Source organism: Rhineura floridana, chromosome 11, assembly GCF_030035675.1.
Source record: "Rhineura floridana isolate rRhiFlo1 chromosome 11, rRhiFlo1.hap2, whole genome shotgun sequence".
NCBI lineage: Eukaryota > Metazoa > Chordata > Lepidosauria > Squamata > Rhineuridae > Rhineura > Rhineura floridana.
In genome coordinates this window covers 37107113-37123641 of record NC_084490.1, presented here as the reverse complement: position 1 = coordinate 37123641, position 16529 = coordinate 37107113, and the positions used below count along the sequence as shown (strand labels likewise).

The window sequence follows — 16529 nt, the reverse complement described above, 5'->3', positions numbered from 1 at the left end:
GTGCATGCATGCTGTGTTAATATCCACCCACCTTAATGTCACACCAATGGTTAGGACACAAGAAATATTTCTGCTAATAATTGATACAATATTGACTCATTGTATTTGTTAAGGGGACATTATGTAACAAAAGGACCTGCTAAATCTACCAATCTGCCTCTCCCGCAATATCAGGACGAATTGGCATTGGCCTGATCAAAATTCAATTTAGTTAAGCAAACTGCTTTCTTTATTACCCTCTAACTCTTATGCCAGTCTTTTCCTTCTCAGTATTTTGTCCAAAGGTGAATTGAATTGACATGAGTGAATTTTGTCAAGTTAAAGAGCTTAAGTTCAGAGCTCTCATGTTTGACATTAGTTCCGAAGGTGGCTAGGGAGTAAACATTTGATCTTTTGCAACAGGGCCTGAACATTCATACTGGGATCTTACCCACTAATCCATGCACCTCAGAAAAATGCCCTTAGGTTGAAAATAATAACAGTTAATAATGATAATGATGATACCAATAAACATTAGAACTAGAGGTGTTCCATACCAGCAATTTTGTAACAGCGATCCCACTATTTTTAACTCATCCCACATTGAAATGCAATGCAAAACCAATCTTATTACCAACAGAAAGAAATTTCAAATTTGGGCTCATTAGTTTTTTTTAAAAAATGTCTTGGACTCCACATTCCATTAAATTATTATTCCCATGATACATTGTGAGATTTTGATAATATGAGATGGGGGAAATGAAATACTTGGGCCTAAGTGCCTAATGAAGAAACACTGAATTTGTTTATTGTTTTTAGATAAATCCTGACAGTACTGACAGTGACTTACAGAGCAATCCTGAGTCAAGGAAGCCAACATAAAGTACACTAGATCCAAAGCCCATTCACAGGAGCCAAGCTACTGTCAGATGAGCTGGCCCAAGCCTGTTAAAGAGAAAACAATCCTGTAAAAGAGACTTTGATTTATACCACCCCTTTTGCCAGTTTGCCAGTTTATGTGGGGGAGCTGAAGAGAATTAAGATCCATCGTAAATTGGTTCCAACCTCACAACTCCCCTGGAACACCCATTTTTCAGGGCTTATGCTGGCATAAATTACGCTAGTCTCAGCTGAGCTGATAAACCCTGGATGAGCCGGGATAAGCAAATTAAGCCAGGGTATCACCAGCTGAGCTGGGATGAGCGAGTTACCCCAGATAGCCCAGCTGAGCAAGGAACTAGCTGGCTGAGCCAGAGATCCACCAGATCCTAACTCTTCCAAATCAAGTATGCTTTTATTCTCATAAGATTCTAGCTTGTGAATAGGGGCCAGATGTTCACTAAGCTCAGGATGCACAACAGGTTGCTGAGAGAAAGAAACAGAAATGGCTGTCTCCCAATAATAATAATAATAATAATAATAATAATAATAATAATAATAATAATAATAATAATGCTCAGAGGACTGTGAAAGACCAACCCAATTTGTGTTTGCATGTTGACAAATTTGTAGGGCAGTCCAATATCTCAGAAAGGAGGTCAGGTCTCCTGCTCCCCTGGTGCATTCATAGCTGCCCAGTTTCCCTGCTTTTTAAAGTTTGATAGAAATATCTGTGGGCTATAGGTACATTCTGAAACCACAGGGTTTTTACAACAACAACAATGGTTTATTACAGTCAGTGACCAGAAGAGAAAAACATAAAAAATAACATAAATATTACATATCTAAAATATATAATTGGCTATACAGACAATATTTAAAAGGGGCAAATATAAAATGATTTAACAGATAACATAAAATGTAACCATCCCTAGTTTACAAATATTTTACGGAGATCTATAGCAGCAGCAAAAAATTGTGCAACTCTGTATGTGATAGAAGGATCTAAGTCTGCAAATAAAAAACGCATATAGGAGGTTACATCCCTATCTGGCAATTTCTGAAGCAGAGGGGAAATAAAGCAACTGTGGAGCTCATTGTAAAATATGCAGTCTAACAATACATGAGTTGCCGTCTCAATGGCACCCGAGTCACAAGGGCAGTAATGATCAGATCGTGGGATTTTATAATATCTACCCTCCAAGAGGGAAGATGGAAGAACATTGTATTTAGCCAGTGTAAATGCCTTTCTCAGTTTTGGGTAACGGAGAGAGATTAAATACTGCGCTAAGGAAAAAGGCTTTAAACTTAAAGTGCAAATAGAATTATTATCAACAAGAAATAAATGCTGTTGGAATTCCATATCAAGGATTCTCTGCTTGATATCCATCATGGCCTTTGATGGACCCGAGGCTAGGATAGATGGAGGGGAGAAACCTAGGCGAGCCAGTTTATAAAATAGAGATTTCTTCCATTTTGATTGGTGAGAATCCAGCAACACAAGGGGGGGCAATCCTACTGGAGCATAAACCAATTTAAACCAGTACCTGAATTTAAGTATACAGATACGAGCCTCAATAGAAGGGAGACCAGCCTCTAGACGGGGCTTCACATTAGAAACACATGGGGGAGTACCAAAAATGCTCCTAAGAAATTTAGACTGCACGGTTTCTAGGGGAGCATAGGAGCCATAAGAGCTGACCTGTGCGCCATATAATAATTGGGAAATCACCTTGGCAGTAAACACTTGAAGCACAGAGGGCACGTATTGGCCCCCATTTGAATAAAAAAATGATAAGAGGGCCTTGGAAGTCCTATTAGCAGTCGTGCTGACCATTTCTGCCTGACGGTGCCAGAGACCAGAGGAATGGAAGGTGATTCCCAAATATCTATATCAGAGCTTGGAAAAGCTGGCTGGGGCTGATGGGAGTTGTAGTTCAAAAAAGTAACTTTTCCAAGCTCTGATCTATATGAGGGGACCTGTTCGATGGGTGTACCATTTACTGCCCACCGGTGATGGAGTCGCTTCCTGCCAAAGACTACAATCTTAGATTTGCTATAGTTTATCGTCAACATATCCTTGGTGCAGTGTGCAGCAAGAGCTTTCAATAAACGGCAGAGGCCAGTACTTGACAGTGATAGTAGGACCACATCTTCGGCATATAATAATAGGTTTTTGCCTATTAGTGAGTTATATTTTAAATTATTCTGCTCCCCTTTGACAGATATTTTAAGAGAATTCTTTCCATTCATTTCAAAAGTATTTCAGCCATGCACCCCCTCCCTTTTTTAGCACATTGCTCTTTGGCAGTTTTGGCAGGGTGGCTCCTAATGACAACATACAAGGTCAATAAATGATAATGTCTGTTCCAGATCACAATAGGGATGTAGGGATCATGCAGGCATCCTAGACTGTACACTGGTGTCCCTGTGGGGTGAGCCACTTGATGTCACAGAGCAGAGGAAGATCAAACAGGATATCTCTCCCAGGTACTCATGACTCCAGCCTCCTGGAAGCCCATCGGCTGCCCCTAACATCAGAGATTGATTAAGTGTTCCAAGGTGATAGGAAGATTGGAGCCTTGCGTGTGTGGCTACTTAGTTTTCCATTTCTTGACACAGCTTGCTCCTTCTCTTTCTTTCCAGTTTGCAGGCATCCTTATCTTGCCTGTCTGCTCTTTTTCCTTTGTCCTGCCTGCTCCCTCTTTCCATCCTTCCTTTCAGGGACAAGGGATAGACAAATCTTTCCATTTTGGTTTCCCTCTGTTTCTCACTTTTCCACTTTTAAGTTCAGTTATCAACACTGCCACATCACTGTGTGGTTTTTTTTTTAAAGTCCACATGGAAATTCATCCACCTTTAATGTAACTTTCTCCTAATGCACACATTTTTCTATGCAATTTTGTCTAATATGCACATTTTTGCAAAACAATTTTCCCTAATGTAAAGCATTTTTGTATGCTGTTTTCACTAATATGTGCATTTTATGCACACTCTATCCAATATAGGCATTTCTGTACACATTAATTAACTGGAGAACTGCACTGCAAAATTCAGGAATCTAAATTCGAAGGATGGTTGTATTTCCAGTTGCACATTCTTTTGGAAAATGCAATTTAGCTAGGCTCAACTTTAAATGCAAACTGAATCAAATTTCTCCCCCATCCCTAGGAGGGGCACATTAGTTCAGACCCTAATGCACAACTGATTGCTTTCAGACTGACTTTCTCATGGACTGCTGTCAGTGTTCCATCCTGGTCTGTGCCAGAGACCATCTTGCCTGTGCCAGACACTGTCTCGCCTGTGAGTGCTAAAGGATCCTCTCCCTGCTTGCTGGCCTCTTGCAGTTATAAAAGCTGCTACCAGAGACCATCTTGATTGTGGGGTGTTGTTTAAGGGGTCTTCAGTGCCTTCACACACTGATGATTATTTTTTTCTATTTATTAAATTTATATCCCACCCTTCCTCCCGGAGGAGCTCAGGGCAGCAAACAAAATATTTAAAACATTCTTAAGCATCTTAAAAACATACGTTAAAATATATTAAAACAAAACATCATTAAAACATATTAAAACAAAACATCTTTAAGGACATATTTTTTTAAAAAAAGATTTAAAAAGTCTTAATAAGCAATTGCTTAAAAAGCAATTTCAGCAGAGACATATTCTGGAATAAGAGCTCTGCTTAAAAGGCTGTTGAAAGAGGAAGATCTTCAGTGGGCACCGAAAAGATATAACAGATTATGCCTGTCTAGACTTCCGGGAAGGATTGCTTCGCTTGTGCCTGCCTCTGAGAAGAGCTCTCGTCTCAGAGGAAGCTTTTTCAGTTTTAAAACCAGTCAAATGGTTTTTTTTGACTGGTAGATTTCTCCCAGACAAGGGAGAAATGAAGAGATTATCCACAAGCTTCGTTGTGTTTGTTGGGGGACTTGAATTCATTAGGATTGCCTATGAACGAAGGACCAGCCAGCAACATTGGACGGAGCTAGGGAATTTCAAGCAAGCTCAAACTGATTAAGCGAGACGTTTTTCTTTTCTTCAAAGAAAAACAGATTAACAGGCAAGCATTCTTCTATCTATCCTTATCATTTGGCTTAAATTGTTGCAGTAATAGCGATTTGTTAAAAGAATCAGCAGTAAAGAATCCCTGGGTGAGTTATAACTTTTCTCTTTTATATACGGAATTAAGGCGGAAGGAAATCGAAATAGCTTATCTTTGTTTTTATTGCAAGAGGCTGGCCTGGAATTGAGCATTATAAATATACCAACGGATGAGAGATATCTAATCTGAGGAGAAAAAAATTGATTTATATGAACTTTTGAGTATTATATGTCTGGGACTATTTTTTCTGGTCTACTTCATTTTGACGAATCTGCTTGTTCTTTATGCCACTAACTATTTGGATGCTGTGAACTAAATTTGTTTTGCATTCTTGGACACATAAGAGATAAGGCAGTTTGTGCTGTCTACATTATGATGTCATCAGGTTTGGAATATTAACTCCTTTGTTGCTGGGAAAAGAAATAAATTGCTCTTTGCTTGGGAATAGTTGTCATGGCCCCGTCAGAGGACTCCTCAGATGAGGACGACTCGGGAGTAATAGCAGCAGACCCAGGAGCAGCAGGAGACACGGAGGAGCCTCCTGAGAATGCAGCTCCTTCTGCCCCTCAGCTGCAGAGCACCCCAGGGACAGCAGAGGCCCTGCAGCCAGACACAGACAGTGAACAGGATACTCCCCCCTCACCTGCAGAACGTAGACAGCAGAAGGTCAGGCAGAAGAGAGGCAGGCCTGTCTCCTTAAGTCCCAAACGCTGAGGGCTCACACCTGCTGTCCATCCTGCTCTTTATAAGGCAAACCTTGGCTGCAGCTTGTTGCTGACTGCAATGTCAGGCGTGGCTTTGTGTAGACCTAGTTTCCCTGCAGCATCTCTTTGACTGACCTCCTTGGCAATTGATCCCGGACCTCCACTGACCTCGCTTCTGGACTTCTGACTCAGCAAGTACGCTTCGGATAGGCCTGGCAGATTTACAACCCGACTGCTGGCTAAGGACTTTCCTTCCCTGCCAAAGACCCAGGAATTTCCAGGCCCCCCCTGACACTGCTGATGCAGTGTAGAGCTGACAATAGTGCTATATTGGAAATTGAAGGGGTTTTTTTCTTCTTGGTTTTAAAAATGACAATTAAGAAAGTGGCTGAGACCCTGGAAGTGAATATGTTTCAGAAAATAATGGATGAGATTGAGATAACGAAAAAAGAGCTGAGACATGGCAAACAAGACATGAAAATTGAATTTGGCAAAATGAAGCAGGAGCTGAAAGAAATAGGGGATTTTATGAGAGAGGAGGTTGATGAGATCAAACATATGACTGGACAAGCAATAGAAGAAGAAAGAAAAGTTAAAGGGAAGATGCAGGTCCTGGAGATTGGAACAGATATATCTAATGTGGAACTGGAAAAAGATTTGGAGTTTATGGACCTTAGAGATAAAGATTACTGTTTGGAATTCAGCATTGTCACTGAAAAAATTGATGAAGATATCAGAGATAAAGCTATCAATGTTTCAAAAAAATTTCTGGACTGGAATGATGTGATGGAGCTTGAAATAGAGAAAATTTATAGAATTAATTACAGATATGTGACAATGGAAAAACTCTCAAGAGATGTGCTAGTGCATTTCGTAAAAAAGAGGAACAGAGATATGACTTTACAACAACATTTCAGTAACGCATTCAGAATTGATGGCAAGGAAATATTTGTGAGGAAGGAAATTCCCATCAGACTCTTATTATATGACTATGACTATGACAGCAAGATTATTATGGATGCAAGGATGGAAGATGGAAGATGGAATTAACACTGATAATGGAAGAATGGCTATTGAAATTACTGGACCTAGCAGACTTGATGAGATGGATTAATCGACATGTTTATTTGGAGAAAAATCGATGGATATATTTCTCAAGGACTGGAAACCTCTCTTTGACTTTTTGCAGAAAGAATAAAGTGATGTTAATGAGATTTGATGATTAATTAAGATAACTACTGGAGGAAAGTGATTTTGCAATATATTAAGAGACAGGTTTGTTATATATTATAGACCTATAACTGATCTGCGACAAATCGGAAGTCAACATTTTATTTTATTGTATTATTGTATTAGTTATTAATTTGTTTTTGTTTTGTTTTGTTTTTTGAAACTTGAATAAAAATTAATGAAAAAAAAAGATTATGCCTGTCTAATATTTAAGGAATTCCAAAGGGTAGGTGTCACAGCACTAGAGGTCTGTTTCCTATGTTGTGCGGAATTGACGTCCTGATAAGATGGTATCTGCATAAGGCCCTCACCTGCAGAGCATAATGATCGACTGGGTATATAAGGGGTAAGATGATCTTTCAGGTATCCTGGTCCCAAGCTGTATAGGGCTTTGTGCACCAAAACCAGAACCTTGAACTTGGCCCGATGATGAAGGAAGAACCTCTGTCACCTCCTTAACCCACCATTAAATACCTTGCAACAAATAGGAGAGGCTGACACAAGCTTGATTAAAGAAGGTTGGGTGGGAAGTGTTTGCTTGATGACAAAATCTCAGTTTACTGGTTTTTTAGACCTTTCACTGAGGAGGTTTCAGTTTCTGAAATAGGCCCAAACCTATCTGAAAGCATCCACGCTTTCTCAGAAGAAAAATAAGCCAAGCAACTCAGTGGGGGAAGCTAGGATTGTATGTGATTAATCTTCTATGGCTGAAAAGTGACCTGGGTGTGGGTTAACAGTGGAAGAGGGAGGAAGTGTAGCAATCTGCTTCCTGGATAATGACTTACCACACCTAGGGTAATAGCATTTATCATGATGGTTCTTGCACAGAATCAGATACAAACTGCAACACCACTGTGTCCTGGGGAGTGCCAGCTCCTAAAGATGCAGGTCTAGTCAGTTACAAGACACCGAAGTGCTCCCCCCAAAGAACAAGGACTCCTCAAGTGTAAGAGTCTACTTATAAAGAAGACACTCCTCAGGGCTAAACCAGACTCCTCAGGCAACCCAGATGACCTGTAGCTGTGGTCTGTCTGGGACTCTGAAAGCTCAGAGCTAAAAGCTTCCAGTTCCTACCAGAGAGTTTTGATACAATGTTCTTGCACCAGTTTGCTGATGTGCTGTGGTGATTGGTCTTCCTTGTGTTTTGACCTTGTACTATTTCTGGACCACTCGTGTTGCCCCTTGGTTTTGAATTTGGACTGTGATCAGACTTGGGGTTTTTTTAATTGCCCCTATAAGTGGGCTTTGGATGGCTGGATTAGGTTTCATCTGAAGCAGGGCAGCAATTCAATTTGGTATAACGGTTCCTGAGATCAAGGTGAAGGTTTTTGTTTGGAAACAATCGGCTGCCATTTGAATCAAGATGGTAGACTGTGAAAGAGGTAAATAGAATTTTAGGGAGGAAGACTTAACTAAAGAGAACTACCTGTGAGAAGGAGAGATCACCAGGTACAGTTGTCTTCCAGCACCATTGGTTACAGAGCACTCCCAAAGTGCTAACACACCCCTCCCCAAGCATGTGCACACCCACACACCCACTAATTAACTGAATCACTGGGCAGTAGCAGTGGAGGGTTGTATTTAAAGACTTTATTCATTCTCAACAGTAACACTGTCATGAGAGGTGAAGATTATGGAAGAATCAAATTGTTGCTTCTTTTGAATCAGAAAGGTGTCATGTAACAAGAAAGCAGGCAACCAATGAGGCCTTGGCCTATTTGTGCTTTATCTCCAGTATTCTTTCACAGGTGAGCTAGAAGAAAAGAAGAGCCAATAATTACTGGGAGCACTAAGTAAGAACATGTCAGTGGCTTAACCTGTAGAACATTTTAGACAAGAAAAGATACTGCACCCTTGAACTAGAGCCAGTTCACATGTTCCTGTTGTGGTTGGTGCCTGAGGATCTTTCAGTCAAGGCTGAATCAAATGGCTCCCACCTGAAAATTTTCAGCTCAAAATGGGATAAATTCCAGGGGAGCTGAGACCTGAATTTTGGGGGCCACCCTCCAAAATTCCCTCCCTGAAAATCAGATAGAAAATGTGTGTGGTGGAGGGGTGTGTGCCTTGAGTCCAGAATGTGACCTTGTAGATTTAAAAAGTGAATACAGGTAGGGAAAAATTGTGTTTGCTGCTATTTATTGTACCCAGATTCACTGTGTTTCCTTTTTGAGTAAACACACATTGGCAGACTTCAGTTAGTCACCGCATAAAATGTGAAAAGGCCATTATGGCATGTGCTTTGCAGAATCCTCCCTACAGCTATTGACAGAAAACTTAGTTAAAGATTGTAGAGATTGGTTTGAGAGAGAATTTGATTTCTATGGCATAAAAACATATTTCTTCTCTCTGATTGACACCCCCCATCAAGCAAATTTTGAAAGCTTTTAAAGTAATTCAAAATCCTGCCAATCTTGTTCAAAGAAGGCAAAGGTGGGATGGATGCAATAGCCCTCACAAACTATGGTTCCCTCTGAGATATCTGAAATAACAAAATGGGCCTCCCAACTTCTGAGTGTCCCAAAGAGGAAAGTGTTGACACAAATCATGTGTAATAAATGATTCAAAAATATATCCTTGGGTCATAATAGACTTGTTCATGTGTTACACTTAACGCAAGTACAGGAGTTTGTGTGAAAGAGTATACTTCTTTATCTGTTCAGGTCACCTATTGTGTTCACAAGTACACAGACTATACACATGTTGAATGATACAAGTGAATAACTGTTCAAGGGTACAACTTAGTTTTTGGTAACACACCTCTAATCTCATGTTAGTGGAAGTGACATTTACCAGGCCCACATAAGACATTCCTGGTCACGTCCAATGTAATAAGGGCATCCTGAACACCATCCATGGCAGCAAGTACTAGATAGCTACAGATTACATTCCTTCTTAGGCATCATCAGTATTAAATCACTGAGACATATTGGCACAAACCACACTTCCACATCAGCTCACCTAAGATGTTTAGTTGCCTCCTAAAGCAGCTTCAGCCCGCGCAACCATTTTTGGACCCTGGAAGACAAGACACACTCCCTGAGACATTGACTGGGAAAGGGTTCCTCATTGTTCTCCCTCGAGATGAATCCTACTAGTTTAGTAGTCTCTCATAAATGATATGGAAAGTCATCTTTGTACCCTGGGGGAACTTAAACCCTCTGTCCCCACCTGCAGCCTCACCTTTATTTTTAGGAAAAAGTACCAATTGCAACCACAAATATCCAGATCATCACATTCAAACCCAGACAAAGTTTCCTCTGTTCTGTTCCTCCAACTTCACCAGTAAGACCCAGATCCTGGCTTCTGGGAAACTACTTTTTTACTTGTTTATCTACTGATGCTGTTTCTCCCAATCTTCTCCATCTTCTCCTCCTGATTCAATTGGAACCTACCATATTGTAGCCAATTATTGTAGATGATGATGGCCAAGATCCCCAAGATCTGAACAACTTTTGCCCAGTCTCAAATTTGCCATTCTTAGGCAAGGCGGTTGAGCGGGTGGTGGCAAAGCAGTTGCAAGCGCACTTGGAGGAAGCGGATTATCTGGATCCATTTCAATCAGGCTTCAGGCCTGGACATGGGACTGAAACAGCCTTGGTTGCCTTAGTAGATGATATGAGGAGGGCGTGGGATAGGGGCGAATGCACCTTCCTTGTCCTCCTTGATCTCTCAGCGGCTTTCGATACCGTTGACCATGTTATCCTCCTGGACCTCCTGAAGAGGTTAGGCATGGGGGGCACTGTATTGCAGTGGTTCCATTCCTTCCTCTCTGGTAGGTACCAAAGAGTGGCATTGGAGGATGAGGTCTCGGATCCTTGGCCTCTCACTTGTGGGGTGCCACAGGGTTCCATCCTCTCCCCGATGCTGGTCAACATCTATATAAAGCCGCTGGGGGCAATCATCAGGAGATTTGGGCTGCAATGTTATCAGTATGCGGATGACACACAGCTCTATCTCTCATTTAAATCTTCAATGAGGTTGGCTGTAGAAACCCTGTCCAAGTGCCTGGAGTCGGTGAGTGCCTGGATGGGAAGGAATAAGCTGAAGCTGAACCTTGACAAAACCGAGGTACTGTTTGTGGGAGACAAGGGAAGGCTGGGGGATGTGGACCTGGTGCTCAATGGGGTACAACTGCCCCTGAAAGACCAGGTCTGCAGCCTGGGGGTCGTTCTTGACTCCCAGCTGTCCATGGAGGCTCAAGTCTCGGCTGTGAGCTGGGCGGCGCTGTATCAACTCCATCTGATACAGAGGCTGCGCCCCTACCTTCCCAACCATCTGCTCCCACCGGTAGTACATGCCCTGGTCACCTCTCGCCTAGACTACTGTAATGCACTCTACGTGGGGTTACCCTTGAAAACGGTCCGGAAGCTGCAACTGGTACAGAATGCGGCAGCTCGTCTGATTAAAGGCAGCCGCCGGCAAGATCACATCATTCCAGTGCTGAAGGAGTTGCACTGGCTACCGGTTGTTTACCGGGCCCAATTCAAGGTGTTGGTTTTGACCTTTAAAACCCTATACGGTTTTAGCCCAGTCTATCTGAAGGAGCGCCTCCAGCATCGTCAGGGATGCCGCTCAACAAGATCAGCCTCAGAAGACCTTATCTCGATCCCACTGGTTAAAACAGCTAGACTGGTGAGGACTAGAGAGAGGGCTTTTTCAATAGTGGCCCCCACCCTGTGGAACTCTCTCCCAAATAATCTCCGCCATGCCCCTTCTATGATGAGCTTCCGCCGGGCCTTGAAGACCTGGCTCTTCAGGCAGGCTTTTGGGGTGGGTTAGGTTTCTACCTTCATGGTTTTAAATTTTAACCAGCCAGATGGGCGACTAATAAATTTAATAAATAAATAAAATAAATAAATGTGTGTGCTTGTCTAACACATGCCCACACTCAAGCACATACTTCCTGTACACTACAGCACATCACACACCCAAAGCAGAGTGTGTTGCTCATTCCCCATTTGAGGATTATGTTCTGGCTTTGCAGACTTGGTACTATTTTTACATTGGATTCAGTGCAGTCCAAAACATGTCTACTGACAGCTGAGCTATGCTTAGAACATGTACTCAGGATTGCAACATTTATTTACATTTCTGCACTAATATAATCAATTAAGAGGATGACGTGACACACTTATCAAGCACCCATCTATTCTCCCCCTCCTTCTGGCCCCACATTCATGCTTCAAATAACAGGCAACACTAGAACTCCCATCCCAGGGATGAAGACCTCTTCTGGGGAGTTGCTTCTGAGAAGGATTGCAGACAAACCTGCACAGAAGATATCCACCATTCTGTCACTGAGGAGGAGTCCAGGGCCAGGCATGCATAACCCAATCAACCACATGGCCACAACCTTCTCAGGCTGCCAGCCAAAGGAAAACTGCCCTGGATACTTGTCCTTTGAAAAAAGTATACCTCTGTTTTAAAGCATTCCTCGTGGTTGTCAGCTGCACAGCATTGTGCCACCAAGCCAGTGAAATCTACAACCACACCTGCCAGTTGTTCATCGGTGATGGTGGGCTTGTATTTTAACAAGGTGACAAGGAACCTGCAATGACAACAGTGAGCTGTAGGATGGAACCATTCACCTCCTGTGTCTTTCACCCACCTGAAACCACAGTAAGTGGCACCTTCTTGTTGACTTCAGCAAGGTAATTTCATTTTACTTACAATGCCACACCACAACAGCCTGAAACATATTGGTTGAAATTGACCATGGACAGTGGAGGACTTGGCACTGAAGAAATGCATGGCTAAGGAGAAACATAGATGAAGACAGATGCCCACTCACACTGAGCAGAGATAGGAAACCCTGTAGCTGGAAGTAAGCAGGTAAGGGAACCTGTTATATGTTCGTTTTAGGGACAGATCTTAAGGGTTTTCCCCGGTCACTGATCTGAAAAGTTCCTGAAGATGCTGCCAGGTACAGCTTTTCCCATCATTGTAGCCTGTCTGGAAAAAAATATTCCCCTTTCTTTACAACTCTTGGAAGGCATGGATGGTACCAGGCTACACCTGGCAGCTGAAGAGTGGCCTTTTAGAAACCTATCGTAGCTTCCCCCGTTGAAACATGGTGGGTAAAGAAAGTGAAGGCAAGCCAAGCCTGCCTTTCCTTCAGAGCTACACTTTACAGTCAGGCCATGGTCATAGTCACTAGTTGTAATGTGCTAAGGAATATTACAGTGTCTGAGCTGATCCTCTGACAGAGAGAAGCTGAGATGTTCTGATCTCCGAAGGCAGGGTAGGAGGTTAGGTTGATGTTGGATGGTCGGCTTTTTTCCTTGAATGGAAAGCAGCAGGACCAAGGGAACTGAGGGATAGGAGAAGCAGAAGTCCAGGTAAGGAGGAGACAGGGGACTTCAAAGACAGCAAGGCATTGGAAGGAAAGGGGCTCTAAATAGGAGAGGCCAGGGAGAACAGGTTGGCAGAGAGTATGCAGCAAGGACAGCTGTATGTAGTCAGGAATTGCAGTGGTGATGAAGGCTGAAGCCCCTGCATTGATTGATTTGAACAAACCAGCCAAATAATGGGGAGTAAGTGTCTGGCCTCTTACTTTTTCTTCTTGAGTTGCTGCTCTTTCTGCTCAGCTGTGCACAAATCTGCATGGAAGATGAACGGATCACGACAGGATGGCTCAGGGACATACTCTGGATCTGCTCCCAAATTCCTGAAGCATTCCCCACGGAAAAATAAGGAGTCCCCACAGCATTTGCACACTTGTTTGTTTATGTGACGTTCTTCGTGTCGCTGACATATCCCTCCAAGCACTTGAGTGACCTGAAAAAGGTTCAGAAAAGAACAACCAAAATGGTCAAATGGCTGAGGAACGTTCCCATGAGGAAAGGTTACAGTTTGGGCTTTTTACTTTTGAAAAAAAGGTGAGCAAGCAAAGACAAACTAAAGGTGGACATAACCTCCAGTGGCCTGACAGTTTCCCCAATCCAATTTTCTGGCAGAGATAGAGCTGGGGGGTGGCGGCGGTGGGTGGGTGGGAATTGAAGAGCACCATCAGTGGATAGGGATGGAAGGATCTGTCAATTTCAGTTCTCTCAGTTTCTCATTTTCCCAATCTTAAATGTGGTTCTCCTCATTTCTGCAACAATTTGCAAATTTTTACCAAAAAATGTGCATGAATTCTCCAGCGTTTTAGTGAGAATTTCTTCTACTAAACACATTTTTCTTTTCTTTTTTTTTAATAATTTTTATTCAAATTTTTCAAAAGACAAACAAAACAAAGTCAAAAAACATAACAATACGACAAAAAAAATAAAAATAAAATAGTTGACTTCCGATTTGTCGCAGATCAGCTATAAGTATATAATATACATCAAACCTGTCCCTTAATGTATACATACAGGATCACTTTTCTCCATAGGCTGTCTTAGTTAATCGTCAAATCCCAATATCATCATTTTATTTTGATCTTTCAACAAAAAGTCTAAGAGAGGCTTCCATTCCTTAAGAAATGTATCTGTCGATTTTTCTCTAAGTAGACATGTCAATTTATCCATTTCTACTAAGTCCATTAATTTCAATAGCCATTCTTCCGTTGTTGGTGTTGATTCCATTTTCCACTTTTGTGCATATAATAATCTTGCTGCCGTAATCATATATAATATTATTCTTCCATATTTCTTTTCTATTTGTTTATCCATAAAACCCAATAAAAAAAATTCTGGTTTTGACTGAATATCTATCTTTAGAATTTTTTGCATCTTCCTACCTATCTGTGCCCAAAATGATTTTGCCTTTTTACACAGCCACCACATATGATAAAATGATTTTTTTTTAAAGTTAATATCACAGGATTGTGGTCCGAAAAAGTTTTTGGTAATATATCCATTTTAAAAATATCCTTCGCTAGAATTTTAGACATCCAAATCACATCAATCCTCGAGAATGTTTTATGTCTTTCTGAAAAATAAGTAAATTCCTTTGCGTTATCATTTATATATCTCCAGGTATCCACCAATTCTAAATGTTCCATCAGTTCAAAGCAAATCTTCGGTAATTTACCCTGTGTCTCTTTAATATTTTTTTCAGAAAGTCTATCAATTTTTGGTGAGATTACCCCATTCCAATCACCCATGACGCACCAATGATCATATGAACACTCTGACAATTTTTCCATAAGTCCTGTGTAAAACCTTGTTTTATCTTCATTGGGGGCATAAATACCCACTATCAAAATGTTTGTACCCTGTAAAGTAATTTCAACCCCCACAAATCTACCACTATCATCCAGTAATACCAATTTAGGAAGCAATTGTGGGTTAATGTAAAGAACAACTCCATTTTTTTTTTTTTTGGTCCAGCCGAAATAAATTCTTCACCCAAATTTTTACAAATCAAATATTTGGAATCTTTCTTCTTAATATGAGTTTCTTGTAAACAAATTATATCCAATTTTAATTTTTTCAAATAATGAAACACTTTCTCTTCTGCGCCGTGTTGGCTCCATTTATATTCCAAGTTAGATATTTGTAATCCATCTGTAAGTGTGCATTTTAAAATGTGCCTGATGCTCCTTTTAATCCATCATCTTCCTTCCCCTCCTCTGCATGTTCTTGTTGACTTTGTTTCCCAGGAATTATATCCATATCTTTGAGTTTATCTTCTTCCATGTCTTTTGAAGCTTTTCTCAAGAAGTCCCTTGCTTTTTGAACAGTATTCAATCTATATTTCTGTTGTCTGAATGTAAAAATCACTCCTTCTGGAACATCCCATCTAAATTGAATTTTGCATTGCTTAAGTTTTTCTGTAAAGAAAGCATATTCTTTTCTCTTACGTAAAAGTCTAATAGGAATTTCTTTCATCACCAGTATTTCCTTACCATCAATTTTAAAAGTATTTTTAAAGTGTTGTTGTAATACCATATCTCTGGTCGTCTTCTTTATAAAGTGAACAAGCACATCTCTTGGAATTTTTTTCATTGTTGCATATCTGGAATTAATTCTATAAACTTTGTCTATTTCAAATTTCATCCGATCTTCATTCAGATCCAGAAATTTTACTAAAGCATTAACAATTTTATCTCTGATGTCTTCACCTGTTTCCTCAGGGATTGCACGGAATCTCAAACAATGTTCTTTATTTCTCACTTCAGTCACAGCCATATAGTCCAAGTTTTTTTCTAATTCCAGATTTAATATATCTGTTCTATTCTCCAAGATTTGTACCTTTTCTTTAGTATTTTTTGCATCCTCCTTTATTTGCCCAATTGTCCCTTTGATCTCATCCACTTGTGTTTTAATATAGTCTTTTATATCTATCAATTCAGTTTTCATTTCCTGTTTTATATCATTAATCCCTTCCATTATTTTTTGAAACATATCTGGGGGTATAGCCCCTTCCTGTGGGTCAATTGAACCTCTTCGCTCCTGGGCCTTAGTTGCTTTTTTAGTTGTCATTCTCGAAAGAAGCCTTTAATTTCTGATATTAACCACTGTTCCAAAACCTAGAGGCAGTCTATTTCCTTTTTTTTTTCCTCCACCAACAAAAGAGTTAATATTCCAGGCCTGTTATTATAGTCCGGCCAGCACAGCACAGTTCTTATCTACGTCCAGGAATGCAAAACAATTCTGGTTCACAACACCAAGCGATTAGTAACATATACGAACAGCAGATTCATCCAAA

At 40.9% G+C, this 16529-nt stretch overlaps 1 protein-coding gene across 2 annotated transcripts in view; it reads right to left on the bottom strand.

Annotated features, from left to right (window-relative positions):
- Nucleotides 1–8468: 8468 nt before the first annotated feature.
- LOC133365966 (albumin-like) overlaps nt 8469–16529 on the bottom strand; it is a 37573-nt gene continuing 29512 nt past the window's right edge. Inside the window, exons 12-15 of one of the 2 annotated variants that reach the window (XM_061588487.1) lie at nt 13447–13670; nt 12309–12441; nt 9852–9908; nt 8469–8646 (exon numbers count right to left, since the gene is read on the bottom strand). In XM_061588487.1, coding sequence (XP_061444471.1) covers nt 9861–9908; nt 12309–12441; nt 13447–13670 — 405 coding nt within the window. In that variant the 3' untranslated portion in view covers nt 8469–8646; nt 9852–9860. The remainder of the gene's footprint in view (nt 8647–9851; nt 9909–12308; nt 12442–13446; nt 13671–16529) is intronic. The other variant, XM_061588488.1, reaches the window with a different exon arrangement.